Source organism: Malaclemys terrapin, chromosome 8 (assembly GCF_027887155.1).
Source record: "Malaclemys terrapin pileata isolate rMalTer1 chromosome 8, rMalTer1.hap1, whole genome shotgun sequence".
Classification (NCBI taxonomy): Eukaryota; Metazoa; Chordata; order Testudines; family Emydidae; genus Malaclemys; species Malaclemys terrapin.
In genome coordinates, this window is record NC_071512.1 from 909,235 (window position 1) to 927,998 (window position 18,764).

General features: G+C 47.5%; 1 protein-coding gene across 2 annotated transcripts in view; it reads right to left on the reverse strand.

The window, feature by feature from the left end:
* NSD1 (nuclear receptor binding SET domain protein 1) overlaps positions 1-18,764 on the reverse strand; it is an 81,687-nt gene that overhangs the window by 41,436 nt on the left and 21,487 nt on the right. For both annotated transcript variants that reach the window (XM_054037541.1, XM_054037540.1), the window contains exons 4-6: positions 8,102-8,223; positions 7,632-7,950; positions 2,163-2,272 (exon numbers count right to left, since the gene is read on the reverse strand). In XM_054037541.1, the coding sequence (XP_053893516.1) occupies positions 2,163-2,272; positions 7,632-7,950; positions 8,102-8,223 (551 nt within the window). The remainder of the gene's footprint in view (positions 1-2,162; positions 2,273-7,631; positions 7,951-8,101; positions 8,224-18,764) is intronic.

Below are 18,764 nucleotides of genomic sequence, written 5' to 3' on the forward strand. Positions count from 1 at the left end.
CCTGAGCAACTCAAGCTGAACATTTTTATGAACTGCTGTTACAAGTAATATCTCAGATTCCAACGACCCGAAAGAGATCAGAGAAAACAGGACCCTGTCAACTTTCAATTCATTTGCTTTGTGTCAGACAAATCTTTGCATATAGCAAGTCAACACTGGCTGGGCAGCTGGAATGCTCTCGCTGCTGATCATGCTGACCAGTGTCATCTCACTGGTTCCTTGTGCTCCCCATCTGTTTGTTGAATCCACCTGTTGTCTCTCATCGTACACTTAGCCAGCGAGCTCACTGGGACAGAGCCTGTCTCTGCCATACATTCGTACAGGGGTTAGGACAACGGGGCACTGATCTCATGGTGCTACCGCACCACTAACATTAACAATCCCATTGTCTGGGGGACTTCACGCGGCAACAAGGGAGAGAGAAACATCTTTCGAAACAGGAAAATGTAATTATAAACCCACAAAAATTGGCAAGGGCTCTTGGGTAGGCACAAAACCTAAAATGCATGCACAATTCTGGTCTCCTGTGTGTAAGAAAGATGAATTCAAACTGGAACAGGTGCAGAGAGGGGTTACTAGAATGATCCTTACGAGAGGAGACTCACAGAGCTTGGCTTGTTTAACCTAACCAAATGAAGGTCTAGGGGAGATCTGGTGCCTCTCTATACATATATCAGAGGGATAAACACCAGGGAGGGAGAGGAGTTATTTAAGTTAAGGGCCACTGCTGGCACAAGAACAAATGGATATAAACTGGCCATCAACAAGTTTAGGCTTGAAATTAGATAAAGGTTTTTAACCATCAGAGGAGAGAAGTTCTGGAACAGCCTTCCCAGGGGAGCAGTGGGGACAAAAAAAAAAAAAAAACTAACAGGCTTCCAGACTAAGCTTGCTATAGAAGGGGTGCTATGTTGGGGTTGCCTGTAAGGCCATATGGCTCATCCACGACCGCTATTAGTGAACATCTCCAAAGGCCGGAGTTGGGGCACTAGAAGAGGAAGGCTCTGAGTTACTACACACAATTCCTTCCCAAGTGTCAGGCTGGTGCTTCTACCCCACTGATCACCAGATTTTGGGTTGAGAAGGAATTTTGCACCAGGTCAGATTGGCAGAGACCATGGGAGGTTTTTCGTCTTCCTCTGCAGCATGGGGCATGGATCACTCGCCGGTTTCGGTGGATTCTCTGTCACTTGAAGTCTTTAAATCATGATTTGAGGACGTCAGTAACTCAGCCACAGTTTAGGGGTTTATTACAGGAGTGGGTGGGGAGGTTCGTTGGTCTGCGATGTGCAGGAGGTCAGACTAGATGATCATGATGGTCCCTTCTGCCCTTAAAGTCTGAGTCTTTTTATCTCATTTTTTGAAATCATGTTGCCTAGTGAACATTAGAGACCAATGGGTGATTCTCCTTTAAACATCAGAATCCAATGCCATAGAGAGCAATTTGAATATTTCATACCATGGGAAACCCCATCAATTTAAAGTACAGGTTTGAGGAGACCCAGCTCAGACACAGTCTGATGTTCACCAGCTCACAGAGGAGGGTAATGAGAGAAATGTCATCCCCACTTCAGAGAAAAATTGGTATATGAAAATTTTGGGCCAAGGACCTCAGGATCAAGATCAAGCAGCAACAGAATAGAATGCATGGAGACTCCCTGCTCTCCAACCGGAAGTCTACTGTAGAGCACTTCCACCTGGGTGTCCTGCTGAGCTCCTGGAATTTCCTTTGCCAATGCAAATTAAAGGAGAGGGATGTTTCACAGCAGAAACTATCCAGTCCCCATAAGAAACAAAGTTGTTTCCCTCCTTATCTAACTTCAATTGTTTTATTCACTGTAATACGCAGACCAAAATCTGGCGACTCAGCACAGGGCTCATATGACCTGGTGCTGGCAGGTTTTTGTTAGTACTGTCGGGAAGCGATGCTAGTTGGGATGAATTTATAAGGAGATTTTGTATAACATGTTCTGAATCAATTTGCACTGAGCATTTCCTAAAAATCATGAGCTGTCACTGTAGCCGAGGACATACTGCTACCCCAAGAGCCTGAGATCCACATTATTACATCATAGTTCATATCTGCAGCCAGCTAGAGACACAATCTGGCGTCTGGTATTTAATTGCCAGCTAGCATTCAGGGTCCGCTGGAAGGAATGTACCTTCTTTGGAGGAATCCACCCCTCCTTCTTTGGCATAAACACAGCATCCAAATCATTGGATTCCAAGAGCTTCTTAGTTGGCTTCCTCTGACGCTTCCTCTCCAAGTTCCCTGCAATAAAGTTCTAGTTAGGAAAAATACAATTTCTTTAACTGGATTCAGACTAACAAAATCCATTATCAGATACCAACTGACATTTAAAACCTCATCTGCCTGCTACCCCTTGTGTCTCAGACTGTAGGCTCTCTGAGGCAGTGACTATTAGGTATTTTACATGTGTGGAGCACCCAGGGTTACACACCTCAACCTGGCTGTGCTCTTTAGGTTTTACCACAATATTGATGTTTAAACAACAACATCAAACTCACAGAAAAATTGGAGCTGTCAGGGCAGACAGCACACGCCAGCAACGCAATTTAGAGACAGCCTGGCAATCAACAGCTACATCATTCAACAGCCCACTGACCACCCCTCACCAGTCCCCTTCTCCACCCACGTATCTCCACCTCCATCCGGAACACCAGCTGTCTGTACTGTTATGTGTTCACATATTACCATCAGGTTGGTATGGCTTCAAAAATTACATTTTATGTACTTCTATATTTGATTCTGTATTGGTGCATTTAGGGGAGTGAGGGTCCAGTTGCTGGTATAAGTGTTTGGGGCAGTTTCTTCAGACCATAGCTACAGTGCTTCTGGTCGTGCAATCACGGGGACAGATCAAGTCTAACTCAAGCACCTGCTTCGTACAGATGCAGCAACTACACTATGATCCTGTTTATCCAAAATGTTTTGGGGACATCAAAAAACTTTCAGACTAACAGGAATATAACTGTTGCAAGCAGCATCCATGCAGAGATAAACATGATCAGAAAAAACGGTTATCTTCTCATAACTGTTGTTCTTCGAGAGGTGTTGTTCATGTCCATTCCAATCAGGTGTGCGCGCGCTGCGTGCACGCCAGCCGGAAGATTTTTCCCCTAGCAGCATCCATCGGGTCGGCCTGGGCACCCCCTGGAGTCGCACCTTCATGGTGTCCAATATAGAGCTCTGCCAACCCACTGCCCCCTCAGTTCCTTCTTGCCAGCTGCTCCGACAGAGGGGTAGGAGGGTGGGTATTGGAATGGAAATGAACAACACATCTCGAAGAACAGTTACGAGAAGGTGAGTTTTTTCTTCTTCGAGTGCTTGTTCATGTCAATTCCAATCAAGTGACTCACAAGCCTAAGTTCCGGAGGTGGGGTCGGAGTCTTCAACTGACTGGAGCACGGCTCATCTCTGGCCTGCTGGGTGATCGCATAGTGCATGGCGAAAGAGTGTATGGAGGACCACGTCGCTGCTCTGCAGATTTCCTGGGTGGGAACCTGTGCCAGGAATGCCGCTAAGGAGGCCTGAGCCCTGGTGGAGTGCACGGTGCTTGAAGAAGCAGGCACCTTTGCCAAGTCGTAACACTCCCAAATGCAGGACATGATCCATGATGAGATACGATGAGAGGAGACAGGAAGACTTTTAATTTTGTCCGCCACCAATAACTGGACGGACCTTCAGAACGGCTTCGTTCTCTTGATGTAGAAGGCTAGTGATCTGTGGACTTACGAGTGAAGCCTCTGCTCCCTGGCGCTGGAGTGCGGCTTAGGGTTGAATACAAGGAGGAAGATGTCCTGGTTGAGGTGAAACTGGGAGACAACCTTTGGGAGAAAAGCCGGGTGAGAACTGAGCTGAACCTTGTCCTTATGGAACATAATGTAAGGGGGCTCTGATGTTAGGGCCGAGCTCAGACACCTCCTGGCTAAGGTTATCGCTACCAGAAACGCCACCTTGTATGAGAGAGAGAGAGCACGCCACCAAGGGCTCGAATGGCGATCCCGTAAGCCTGGAAAGGACCAGATTGAGCTTCCAAGCCGGGACAGGCTGTCGGACCTGTGGGTATAGCCTGTCGAGACCTTTATGGAAACAGCTGACCAATGGGTTGGCAAAGACCGAGCAGCCCTTTGCACCTGGGTGGAAGGTGGAGATGGAGGCCAAGTGAACCCTTACTGATGACACTGACAGCCCCTGCTGCTTGAGAGGGAGAAGATAGTCCAGTGTAAGTGGCACTGAGGTGAGCGTCGGGGACGGGAGGTGCTGCTCCAACCAGACTGAAAATCTCTTCCACTTGGCAAGGTAGGTGGCTCTCGTGGAGGTTTCTTGCTGCCAAGGAGAACTTGTCTGACTTTATCAGGGCAGGAGAGCTCCCCTGCGTTCAGTCATGGAGCTTCCACGCGGTAAGGTGGAGCGACTTGAGGTTCGGATGTTGGAGGCAGCCGTGATCCTGCATTATTAGGTCCAGGAAGAGTGGCAGGATGACTGGAGTTTCCATGGACATGTCCAGGAGTGATGTGTACCAGTGCTGGCGGGGCCACGCTGGAGCTATCAATATCACCAGAGCTCGGTCCCTGCGAATCTTGAGGAGCACCTTGTGAACGAGAGGGACGGGCGGGAAAGTGTATAGGAGACGGTCTCCCAATGGGAAGAGAAACACATCTGCAATGGAGCCTGGGCAGTGTCTCAGGAAGGAGCAGAATTGCTGACACCTCCTGCTGCGTCGCGTGGCGAACAGATCTATTTGGGGAAAGCCCCACTGATGGAAGATTGAGTTAACAACATCCGGGCGAAGGGACCACGCGTGGCCATGGAACAACCTGCTGAGGCTGTCCACCAGCTCATTCTGTATTCCAAGGAGGTACAATGATTGCAGGTGTATTGAGCGCTCTACACAGAAGTCCCACAGCATGAGGGCTTCCTGACACAGGAGAGAGGAGTGTGCACCCCCGTTGGTGGATATAAAACACTGCCATGGCGTTGTCTGTTCTGAGTGATGTACATCTCCCTGCTAGGTGGGCTCTGAAAGTCTGGCATGCCAGGCACGCCGCTCTCAGCTCCCTGACATTGATGTGTAGAGCGAGAGCCGCCTGAGACCAGAGGCCTTGTGTCCTGAGCTCTCCCAGATGTGCCCCCAAGCCCAAAGTCTGACATGTCTGTCACTAGCAAGAGGGATGGCTGGGGGCTGGTGAAGGGGACCCCCCTGCACATACTACCTGCGGGTCGAGCCACCACAGGAGGGAGTCAAGTACCGGGCAAGGCAGGGTTACGATCCTGTCCAAACTGTCCTGGGCTGGCCGATACATTGACGCTAGCCATGACTGAAGAGGTCGAAGTCGAGTCTGGCATGCTGTACTACATAGCTACACGCAGCCCTGTGTCCTAGAAGTTTCGGGCAATTATTTGCTGTGGTGATGGGGAACTGCCTGAGACCTCGAATGATGTCGCTGAGGACTCGAAATCTCACTTCAGGAAGGAACGCCCTTGCCTGTGTTGAGTCCAGCACTGCCCCTACAAACCCTATGCTCTGAACCGAGGACAGCTTTGATTTTCTCTTGTTCAGTAGGGGGCCCAGTTCGTCGAATGTCATTCTTATGAAGGCGACTTGCCTCTCTACCTGAGTCCTGGAATGGCCCTTGATCAGCCAGTCATCGAGGTACGGAACACCTGTACCCGTCACCTGCGCGCACTTGGTGAATACTCGGGGTGCCGCTGATAGGCCAAACGGGAGGACTGTGAACTGGTAGTGGGTGTTGTTCACCACAACCCTGAGGTATTTTCAGTGGGACGGAGTTATCGCTATGTGAAAGTACGCGTCCTTCAAGTCAAGGGCGGCATACCAGTCTCCTTGATCCAGTGAGGAGATAATGGAGGCCAAAGATACTATGTGGAATTTGAGTTTCTTCACAAACTTGTTGAGTTCTCGCAGATCTAGGACGGGCCTGAGCCCTCCTTTGGCTTTCAGTATTAGGAAGTACCGGGAATAGAAGCCCTTGCCCTTCTGCTCCTGAGGAACCTCTTCCATTGCCCCTAGCGAAAGGAGCGAGTGCATCTCCTGTGTAAAGAATTGCTTGTGAGAGGGCTCCCTGAAGAGGGACAGGGAACGGGGGTGGAAAGGCAAGAGGGCACAGAATTGGATGGAGTATCCCCTCTCTACCGTGCGGAGCACCCAGCGGTCCGAGGATCATGCACAGTAGAAAGGGGATAGTCAGGACAAGAAGGTAAGGTGGGGTAGATCCAGTTCTCGATCTGGTAAGTCGTCCTCATGCGCGCCTTCAAAAGGCCTGATTCTGGCCTGCAGAAGACTTTGTCTGGCCAGAGCTCTGGCCTGAGGATGGGTGTGGCCTCTTCCCGCCTCTCCTATTCCTCCTCCAGGAACTGTCCTGTCGGTTTGGCTGGTAAAACCGCGGACGTTGCGGCCTGAAATGCCTGCATGGTGTCGCCAAGATCTAGACCTCCTGCTGCTGGACCTATCTGAACGATAGGACTCTGAAAAAGATGACCACAGAGGAGTGGTACTGGCTGGTGCCGAAGAGCGGTGCCAAACCTCTGGGAACTGATGCCGTTTTCCGCCCCGTGGGTGGTCGGCGCTGGGGAGTGGCGTGCTGGAGATGGGGAGCAGCATGACATCATCACCGGCTTGCCCCTAGAGGGATAGGCAGCCTGGCTGACACTGGTGCCTCGCCCTTCTTTGGGGAAGGTGGAGCCGTCAGGCAAACAAGGACCTGCGCTGCCTCAAAAAAGTCTCCGGAGTGGAGGAGAGTTGAATGTCCCGTCCTTGACAGTCCGGAGAACGGTAATAGGCCGGATTCGACTGGACTCCTTGTGGGCCAGGAGTTGATGAGCCCCTGGGAGCTGCTGGGCCCAAAGTAGGCTGGACGGGCTGAAGCCCCCCTGCCGTTGGCTCCGTAGGCTTAGGAGGGGGAGAGTGCCCTCTCTCCTGCCTCTTTTTCTTCTGGGGCACCGGGGATACAGATCAGCACCTACCAGAAGTCTAATGTTCAGTGCTGTGTTGGTGCCGGGAGCCCTTAGTCTCCTTTCTAGGAGCCGACTCGCGCGCTGTCGGCACTGTTACTGCACACGGAGGAAGGACACTGCTAAAGGCGCTTGCAGAAGCAGGAGCGAGGAAAGTTCCAGCAAGCCGTCACTGACGAGAAGAAGGAACTCAGGGGGTGGCCGGTTGGCAGGGCCCTACATTGGGCACCATGAAGGCGCGACTCCAGGGAGCGCCCAGGCCGACCCTACGGATGCTGCTAGGGGGAAATCTTCCGGCTGTAGTGCATGCGGCATGCACACACTTGATTGGAATGGACATGAAACAAGCACTTGACGAAGAAGAGGGAGTTCTGAATACCCAGGTTTGGATAAACATGTCGTATGCGGAGAGCACATCACGTTATGGACAATGCTAGGAAACGCGAAGTGAGCAGCTGATTCATTTGGCTACCAAGTTTATCATTTATGCATGCTCGCTTACAGCCACATTACTGAGTTCAACAAAACAAATCAGAGAGCAGCTTTCCAACCCAGCTCTGAGTCAGAATTCCTGCCGCTAGACGCAAAGCGGACTCAAGCGTTTCAGAAGGGAGGCATGTTGCCTATCGCTTACCTGATTTCAGGAAACGTTCCTCTGCCTCCAGAGAACAAGCAGAAACTTCAGACACATCAGGGGAAGATAACATCAGCTCCGGCAAGTCTGAATGTCCATCTATGAGTAGGTCAGTGGGCTCAGAGGAATGGGATACTGGCTCTTCTAACAGCAAATGTTCTGCTTCAAGGACTGGAGGAGCATCTTTGGTTGAAGAGGAAGATGGAGTTGACACCAGAGGGTTCTGCTCCAGCTGCACATTCCGGAGATCACTTCCACGACTGCATCGTGCTGGAAGCCTTTCCTCTCCCTTGAGCTCAGACCTCTCCCGGGAACTCACCTAGCAGCAGCAACAGATACAGATGGAAGTGGGTTTAACCTGCCCCTTGCTATGCACAGCGAGAACACAAACAACATACTGCGGGGATACAAACCAGAGCCCGAGAGCAAAGCCACAGAACGGGAGTTAGCAGCACAACGCTCTCACCTACCCTTTGCAATTGCTCCTGGCCCTTCTTTGATTTTTTCTTAGGTGCAAATATCTGATCATATTCTTCTGCATATTCCAAAAGCCGTTTGCTCGGCTTCCTAAGGCGTTTCTTTTCTGAATGTGCTATGAAAAAAGAAAACAGCTTCAGGATGAAGTGTCTGAGAAGAGCAAAAGGCTGGCATGAACTCCCCATCTACCCTGTCCGTAGAGCTTGCTCCAGCACTGGTTTCCGGAAGCGCCGTGAAGAAAGGGCAGTGTAATCCAGAGGAGAAAAGTCCTTCACTTGATTCTCTTGGACAAATCGTTATCTTTAAGGCCTGTCTGCACGGTGACAGAAGCCTTGTGGCACAGCCGCAGCTGGCTGGGTCAGCTGACTGTCTCGCTGGGCTATAAAAATGCAGTGTAGACATTCAGGCTTGGGCTGGAGCCTGGTTCTGGGACCCTGCCCCTCCCAGGGCCTCAGAGCCCTGAGTCTACACTGCAATTTTATACCCCACAGCCCAAGCCCGAGTCGGCTGATCCCGGCCAACTGTGGGTCTTTCACTGCAGTGTAGATTCTAGTTCCTAACTTATTAACCCTTTCTTGGCACAGTGGATGAGATTTTCAAAAGTGTCCAAGAGAGCCAGGCACCCTGAACTCTCACTGGCATCAGAGAGAGCTCACCAGCAGATCCTACACACTGCATGTTCCTCAGGGCACAGACCTGCCTTCCATAGTTTGCAAAGCATTGTAGTATTACAGAAAAATAAATGATAAAAACACGTTCACTCATAGATTCCAAAGCAAGAAGGAATCACTGTGGTCATCTACTGTGACCTCCTGCATAGCCCAGGCCAGAGACCTGCCCCACAATAACTGCTAGAGCAGTACTGTTAGAACAACATCCAGCCTTGATTTAAAAATTGCCAGTGATGGAGAATCCACCACAACCCTCAGTAAATTGTTCCAGCGGTTAGTCACCCTTCCTGTTAAAAAAAACATATGCCTTATTTCCCATCTGAATTTGTCTAGCTTCTATTTCCAGCCACTGGATCATGTTAGAGCTCTCTCTGCTAGACTGAAGAGCAAATTATTAAATATTTGTTCCTCATGTAGATACTTCTAGACCGTAATCACGTCACCCCTTAACCTTCTCTTTGTTAAACTGAACAGATTGAACTCTTTGAGTCTGTCACTCTGACGCAGGTTCTCTAACCCTTTCATCATTCTTGTGGATCTACTCTGAACCCTCCCCAATTTATCAACATTCTTACTGAACTGTGGACACCAGAACTGGGCACAGGATTCCAGCAGTGGCCACACCAGTGCCAAATACGGAGGTAAAAAAAACTAATCCTGAGGGAATTCTGCGCCAAAAAAATAAATATTCTGCACACAATATTTTAAAATCTGCGTATTTTATTTGTCAAACTAACACAATATAATCACACCATTTTCAATTATTTGCTGACAAGTATTTTGAAATAAATTACCAAAAGAATTGAAAATGATGTGATTATATTGTTGTGTTTCTGTCTTATTTTGACAATTAAAATATGCAGAACTTAGCAAAATTTAATTTTTCAGTGCAGAATTCCCTCAAGAGTACCACGGTTGTGTGTGGCGCAATCTGGAGGCAGACAGCTCGGTCGGGGGGTCTGGGTGCAGGGGGGAATCTGGATGCACGGGGGCTCAGTACGGGGTTCTGGGTGCGGGGGGAATGGGACTCTGCCGGAGAGTCCAGGTGAAGGTGGTTAGAGCTCAGTGGGGGAGGAGGGGAACTGGGGTTCAGGGTGCAGCTGGTTGGGACTCATTAGGATGGGGTTTGGGTGTGGGAGGCTCCTGATGCAGGGGGTGAGGCTCGGCAGGGTGGAGGTTTGGGGGGCTCGGTGGTGGAGTTCTGGGTGCAGGGGGATCCTGATGCGGAGGGGGCTCAGTGGGGAGGGGTTCCGGGTGCAACAAGGGGTCACTGTACAGGGAGCTGCTCCACATCCACCCAACCCCTATGCATCCAGATACCCGACCCCCCGCACCTAAGCCCCCCCCCCCCCCCCCCGGCGCAGCCAGACACACACACATACATCCTGCGGTGCAGAGCTTCCTGCAGCAACGGGAAGTTTCTGGGGCTTGATCTGACCCAGCCCGGACTGCTCCATGCAGGGAAGGGGGAGGGGGAACTCAGTCCCAGGCTGGGGGGGGGGGGGGAGAGAGAGAGAGAAGGAGGATGGAGATGAACATTCCTGGGTGGCCAGGGAATCCCCAGACCCCTCGCCCGGATTGATTTACCTCTCCCCTCCTGAGCTACCAAGGAGCGGTGAGCGAGTACTGGTGCAGCTTCTCTTTGCTTCCCCACAGAAACCATTTGATCTGCAAGGAAGCAGAGGAAATCTGCGGGGTGGGGGACAGGCATTTTTCTGCTGCGCTGCAGGGGCGCAGACTTTTCCCAGAAGTAAATAACCTCCCTATTTCTACTTGAGATTACACTGTTTATGCATCCAAGGATCACCTTAGCCCTTTTGACCACAGCATCTTACTGGGAGCTCATGCTCAGCTGATTATCCATCACGACCCCCCAAACATTTTTCCGTCGCTGTCTCCCAAGATAGAGTCCCTTATTGTGTAAGTATGGCCTACAGTCTTGGTTCCTAGATCTATCATTTACATTTAAGCGTATTAAAATGCATAGTTTGCTTGGCCCCAGTTCACAAAGAGATCCCTGTCGCTCTGTATCAGCAACCCGTACTCTTTATTATTTTCCACTCTGCACTTAGTGTGTCATCTGCAAACTTTATCAGTCAAGATTTTTGTTTCTTCCTGGTCATTGATAAAAATTATCAATAGCGTAGGGCCAAGAACCATTCCCTGCTGGACCCCTCTAGGAAGACACCCACTTGATGGAGAATTCCCCATTTACTATTACATTTTGAGACCTATTAGTCAGTTTTTAATCAGTTTAATGTGTGTCATGTGCATTTTATGTCATTCTAATTTTTAATCAAAATGTTCTGTGATACCATCTCAAATACCTTACAGAAGTCTATTACATCCACACTACTACCTTTATCAACAAAACCTGTAATCTTATCAAAAAAGATAGCAAATTAGTTTGACGGGATCTATTTTCCATAAACCCATGTTGATCTGCATTAATTACACTTCCCCTGTTAAATTCTTTACTAATGAGTCCCATACCAGCCACCACTGTTTTTTGAGCAATGCTGTTCTACTGACTTTCCATCTTTCCTCATTGAATCATTAAACAACCTTCTCAGGAGATTCCCATTAGTCACGGAACGTTTAAAATCTGATCACTTCAGTCTCTCCAGAGCTCAGAATCTTAGGAACGAGCCAAAAATATCTTCCTCCTTCATGCGCTTTTTGTGCACCTCCATGTGTGCGTAGGAGGGGCTATTCTATTTATTTTTTAACTGAGGCACTTCATAACAAAGTGGGAACAGTGGGAGGCAGGGCAGAATCTCGGTGCCTTATTGAGGCTTCATGCTTACATAAGTACAAAAAAAATCTACCTGCGCCACAAGTGAAGCGACAAACCCTGTTTGCTTACAACAGCTCTCTCCAGCAGGCAGCAATGCACCATGTAGGGTGCTGTCAGGGTGAGGCGCAGGCCCTGGTGCATAGCTGGCCTGGAAGCCAAGCACGTTCTATGCCACCACCACCACCCTGCACACAGCATGTAGCACTGCACTATCAAATGGTTATTTAATATTTTAGCTCACAGGATTGATCTGTATGAAGAGACTCAATTGAACAATCAGACCACCTCATTTGCCAGCCAGATTACTTTCTTAAAAATACCTGCCGTTAGCAACTTCCAATCGTCCTCCCTTTTTACTCATTTGGTGTAGCAATTACACTGGTACCAGAAATATGTCGAATATTCCATTTGAATTGAGAGGGCAAATAATACTGTGCTGAGAACTTCCGCAGCTCAGGATACAGCCTGTAATTATAGTTATATGGGAGCACTACTATAGTTAAGGTTGCATCATGACATCTGATTAAAGGTGGACCATTCTAAGTCCTCTGAAATCAACATGCTTAGTTAGATTTATTTGAAATTAGGTGTGCCTCAGGAGAGCGCAGGGTAGGATTAGTGACCCAAATTTGGAGTCATATGAGCCAAGGGTTCCAGAGATTTAAGCCCCAGCAATAAAACAGCCATTAAAAAAAAACCTGTCTAAGTGGCATGTCTTTGCCTAGAAATCGAACTACTGATGTGATGCAGGTCAGAACTGTCTCAGCGGAGTATTACCCAAGGTAGTGCATGGCACCCCTGAATCTCTGGGGACCTAACTTGTGAAGTGTATTTAAGAAAATGGACATTTTTACACAGTCCATAACAGACACATAGCTAGAGGGTTTCTACTCCTGCCATTTTATATGCTTTAAAGCTCAACTCTTGTAAGTGCTCTAAAATCCAAATGATTAATTGAAGTGCTTTGAAATTTGGGGTGCTTCACAGGGTTTAGCACAGCATTAGTGATCCAAATTTGAGGTCATTAACTGAGAGATTCCCAAGTTACAGACTCTCCCCCAAAAATAGTTCCCTTCTGCTGCCTTATAGTGTTAAACTGAGCAGTACAAATGACTGCATGAATCACAGGCCTCCTTGAGACTGATGGCTATGAACTCACCCTTCCACAGACATATCTAGGGGTAAATCAACCAGAAGCCGGCTCCAAAGACAAAAACATTTTGAAGTGAGTGGCTGCAATTTGAGAGTCGTGGGTAGCAATTTCATTTTGGGGGAAATGTAATCACAATATTTGGGGGGGAAATTAGACACGTGTTTGCTTCCTGGGACGGGGAGGAGGAGTAGGGGGTGAAGAAGTGGGGGAGCGGGGGAGAGGGATTTGGGCCTGCAGCGAGGGGAGGGAGATTCTGGGGCAGGGGATAAATGGGGATGGAGGGTAGGGGAGGCAAAAGGGGTTGGGGGCTCAGGTGGGGGAGCCATGGCATCCCACAGCTCTGCCAATGCACCCTGGCTCCCTGCACCACCAGCTCTGCCTGTGACCCAAGAACCCCTGTGCCAACTGGCATGGGGCACTAAGAGGATGCCGAGCAGTTACAGGAATCTCCTGAGTCTGACATGTGCACCCTAGTTCAAAGAACGTCGGGCGAGATCTCAAACGAAAGCCGGGGTCAATATTATGGCGAAATGGATGGATGGTTGTGTGAGGAGTTACATAAATATACTGGAAATATGTCCCTAAAGTCTGTGTCTAAGGAATGGTCCCAGCAAAGGGGAAAACCAGATTTTCGGTCAGACAGGAGTTAGCGAGCAGGAGCACAAAGGGGAGGTTTGTGAGGGAGTTCTCCAGGTGAAGGAGGACCAGCTACAGATTGGGGAAGGGTGGGTTGTCTGCTAATTTATTTGTCTATTTGTTTGCCATTTGCTTGCTCGCTTGACGATTATTATGTGGGCTGTTTTGGGGGCAGTGAAGGAGTAAACAACACTTCCTTAGTCACTTTCTCCGCACCAGTCATGATTTTATGGCTTCTATCACATCCCCTCCACCCCCATCATCTTTTCCAAACTGAACAGTCCCAGTCTTTTTAATCTCTCAACATATAGAAGCTGCTCCACACCCGATAATTTTTGTTGCCCTTCTCTGTACCTTTCCCAATTCTAATATATATTTTTTGAGATGGGGTGCCCAGAATTGCATACAGTATGCAAGGTGTGGGCGCACCAGGGATTTATATAGTGACATTATGATATTTTCTGTTTTATCGTCTGATCCCTTTCTTAACATTGTTAGCCTTTTTGACTGCTCGGAAGACAAATCCTACTGAAGAAAATCATAGAATATCAGGGTTGGAAGGGACCTCAGGAGGTCATCTAGTCCAACCCCCTGCTCAAAGCAGGACCAATCCCCAACTAAATCATCCCAGCCAGGGCTCTGTCAAGCCTGACCTTAAAAACCTCTAAGGAAGGAGATTCCACCACCTCCCTAGGTAACCCATTCCAGTGCTTCACCACCCTCCTAGTGAAATAGTTTTTCCTAATATTCAACCTAAACTTCCCCCACTGCAACTTGAGACCATTGCTCCTTGTTCGGTCATCTGCCACCACTGATAACAGCCAAGCTCCATCCTCTTTGGAAACCCCTTTCAGGTTGTTGAAAGCAGCTATCAAATCCTCCCTCATTCTTCTCTTCTGCAGACTAAACAATCCCAGTTCCCTCAGCCTTTCATAAGTCATGTGCTCCAGCCCCCTAATAATTTTTGTTGCCCTCTGCTGGACTCTTTCCAATTTTTCCACATCCTTCTTGTAGTGTGGGGCCTAAAACTGGACACAGTATTCCAGATGAGGCCTCACCAATGCCGAATAAAAGAGCGGAATGATCATGTCCCTCCATCTGCTGGCAGTGTTCCTACTTATACAGCCCAAAATGCCATTAGCCTATTGGCAACAAGGGCACACTATTGACTCATATCCAGCTTCTCGTCCACTGTAACCCCTAGGTCCTTTTCTGCAGAACTGCTGCCTCGCCATTCGGCCCCTAGTCTGTAGTAATGCATGGGATTCTTCCATCCTAAGTGCAGGACTCTACACTTGTCCTTGTTGAACCTCATCAGATTTCTTTTGAAAGAAGCAAATTCTGACAAGTCAAGTGTAAACGTATAATTAATCAGGCCAAAAAAGAATTTGAAGAGCAACTAGCAAAAGATAAACAGAAGAAAAAAAATGTAAGTCCACCCATCAGAAGTAGGAAGCCTGCCAAACAATCAGTGGGGCCACGGGACAATTGAGGAGCTCAAGGAGCACTAGAGGAGACAAGGCCATTGTAGAGAAGCTAAATGAATTATTTACATCAGTCTTCACGACTGAGGATGTGAGGGAGATTCCCAAACCGGAGCCATTCTTTTTAGGTGACAAATCTGAGGAACTGTCCCAGATTGAGGTGTCAATAGAGGTGGTTTTGGAATAAATTGATAAATTTAATAGTAGTAAGTCATCAGGACCAGATGTTCTTCACCCAAGAGTTCCGAAGAAACTCAAATATGAAATTGCAGAACTACTAACTGTGGTATGTAACCTATAGCTTAAATCAGCCTCTGTACTAGATGACAGGAGGATAATTAATGTAACAGATTTTTTAACAAGACTCCAGAGGTGATCCTGGCAATGACAGGCTGGTAAGCCTAACTTCAGTACTAGGCAAATTGGTTGAAATTATAGTAAAGAACAGAATTATCAGATACATGGATGAACATGACTCTTGGTGAAGAGTCAACAGGGCTTTATATAAAGGGAAATCATGCCTTGCCAATTCTTTGAGGGGGGGGTCAACAAACATGTGGACAAGAGTGATCCAGTTGATCTAGTGTATTTAGATTTTCAGAAAGCCTTTGACAAGGTCCCTCACCAAAGGCAATTAAGCAAATTAAGCAGTCTCATAGACATTAAAGACAGAAGGGAACATCATGATCATCTAGTCTGACTTCCTGCACATTGCACACCACAGAATCTCAGCCACCCAGTCCTGTAATAGACACATAACCTCCGGCTGAGTTACTGACGTCCTCAACTCATGATTTAAAGACTTCAAGTTACAGAGAATCCACCATTTACACTATTTCAAAGCTGCAAGTGATCTGTGCCCCATGCTGCAGAGGAAGGTGAAAACCCCCCAGGGTCTCTGCCAATCTGACCTGGGGGGAAATTCCTTCCCAACTCCAAATATGGCGATCAGTTAGACTCGGAGCATGTGAGCAAGACCCACCAGCCAGACACCTGGGAAAGAATTCTCTGTAATAACTCAAAGCCCTCCCCATCTAGTGTCCCATCACCAACTTTTGAAGATATTTGCTGCTAGCAGTCGCAGGTAGGCCACATGCCACTGTAGGCAGTCTCATCACACCATCCCCTTCATAAACATATCAAAGTCAGTCTGGAAGCCAGTTAGGTTTTTTTCTCCACTGCTCCTCTTGGGAGGCTGTTTCAGAACTTCACTCCTCTGATGGTTAGAAACCGTCACCTAATTTCAAGCCTAAACTTGTTGTTGACCAGTTTATATCCATTTGATCTTGTGTCCACATTGGTGCTTACTTTAAATAACTCCTCACCCTCCCTGGTATTTATCCCTCTGGTGTATTTACAGACAGCAATCATATCTCCCCTCAGCAATCATATCTCCCCCAAGCCTTCATTCTGTTAGGCTAAACAAGCCAAGCTCTCTGAGTCTCCTCTCAGAAGGCAGGTTTTCCATTCCTCACACCATCCTAGCAGCCCTTCTCTGCACCTGTTCCCGTTTGAATTCATCTTTCTTATGAGGTCTCACCAGTGCCTTGTACAATGGTACTAACACTTCCCTGTCTCTACTTTAAATACCTCGCCTGATGCATCCTAGGACTTCATTTGCCTTTTTCACGGCCGTATCATATTGGCAGCTCATAGTCTTCCTGTGATCAGCTAATACATCCAGATCTTTCTCCTCCTCTGTCGCTTCCAGCTGATACGCCCCCATCTTATAGCAAAAATTCTTGTTGTTAGTCCCTAAGTGCATGGCCTTTCACTTTGCACTATTAAATATCATCCCCATTTCTATTACTCCAGTTTTCAAGGTCGTCCAGATCTTCTTGTATGGTATTCCAGTCCTCCTCCGTACTGGCAATACCTCCCAACTGGCTGTCATCCTCCATTTTATTAGCACACTCCCACTTTTTGTGCCAACATCATTAATGAAAATATTAAATAAGATTGGTCCCAAGACTGATCCCTGAGGAGCTCCTCTAGTAACCTCCCTCCAGCCTGACAGTTCACCTCTCCGTATGCCCGTTATAGTCTCCCCTTTAACCAGTTCCTTATCCACCTTTCAATTCTCACATTAATCCCCATTTTCTCCAATTTAACTAATAATTTCCCATGTGGAACTGATCAAATGCCTTATTGAAATCCAGGTAGATTGAATCTACTGCATTTCCTTGACCTAAAAAAAATCAGTTGTCTTCTCAAAGAAAGATCAGATTGGTCTGGCATAATCTACCTTTTGTAAAACCATGTTGTATTTTATCCCAGTTACTGTTTACCGCTATGTCCTTAACTATTTTCTCTTTCACTTGAGGTCAAACTAACAGGCCTGTAGTTTTCCAGATCACTTTTCTTCCCTTTCTTAAAAATAGGAACTATATTAGCAATTTTCCAGTCATGGCGTACGACCCCAAAGTTTACAGATTCATGAAAAATCCTTGCTATTGGGCTTGCAATTTCCATGTGCCAGTTCCTTTCATATTCTTGGATGGAGATTATCTAGGCCCTCCCATTTGGTCCCATTAAGCTGTTTGAGTTATTTAACCAATTATATCCCACCACCTTAATTGGTTTACACCCAACAAAATTAATTATACAGCAAACAAAAACAATCACAGAACCACACAAAAATTATACAAACAATAAAAAAGTAAAAGCTACAGTAATAAAACAATACAAAAATAAAAATTTCACATCCCAGCTATTGGTAAGTGAGTTCTTGCCAGACAGGATCCAATCAAACTAAGTTTCCTTTTACATCTTCTAGGCTCTTCCCTTTCTCTAAAGGTAATAAAAAATATCAGAACAAAATTGTATTCCTAACAGCCCAATAGCACCTTATTTCCATGTGACCGTTCACTTCTCAGCTTACGGCTGCCTCGGCTGCTTAGCCAAAGGCCTTACTTAACCTAAGAACAGGGCCTCAATCCGTCTCAGTAAAAAAAGGCCCTTACACGAGCAAACAGTAATTTTAATTCTTTCTTTTATACCTCTATAACTAGCTAAGTAATAAAAATACACCTAAATTCTTAAAGTATAGGCCTTTGCAAACAGGCCTAAATATCTATTTGCTCTCTGTTCATGCGAGAAGGACCAGGGAAGTGAGAGGGTAAAGGAATAAGCTCCCTAACACAGCCCACCACTGATGTTTCTAGTCCCACCTTTGCACACTTGTGCTAGTGTCTGCTCCAGTGCATAGAGGTAAGGGGGCGCAGGCCACCCTTTTTCTTCCCTTTAATAGTGTGGGATGGAATCCCATGGGGGAGTGTGACTGGGCTGTAAAAGGAGGTGAAAAGCTTGTACATTTCAGCAATTGTGTGGTTGTCAGCGAAAAGGGGTGTGTGAACAGGGCGTACTGCAGCACTGCTGGAAAAGGGAAGAGCTAAGGTTGCCTGGGTTGTTCGGGGAAGTGGTGACAGAAAAACTATGCTGACTATACTATGCTGACAGAAAAACACCTGCTGGCATACGCTGCATCTACACTAGGGCTCTGCTGGCACGGCTGTATCAGTAAAGCCTGTGAAGCTGGACTTCAGAAAAGCAGACTGACTCCCTCAGGGAACAGATGGGCAGGATCCCCTGGGACAACAACATGAGGGGCAAAGGGGTCCAGGAGAGCTGGCTGTATTTTAAAGAATCCTTATTGCGGTTGCAGGAACAAACCATCCCGATGTGTTGAAAGAATAGTAAATATGGCAGGCGACCAGCTTGGCTAAACAGTGAAATCCTTGCTGATCTTAAAAGCAAAAAAGAAGCTTACAAGAAGAGGAAGATTGGACAAATGACCAGGGAGGAGTATAAAAATATTGCTCAGGCATGCAGGAGTGAAATCAGGAAGGCCAAATCACACTTGGAGTTGCAGCTAGCAAGAGATGTTAAGAGTAACAAGAAGGGTTTCTTCAGGTA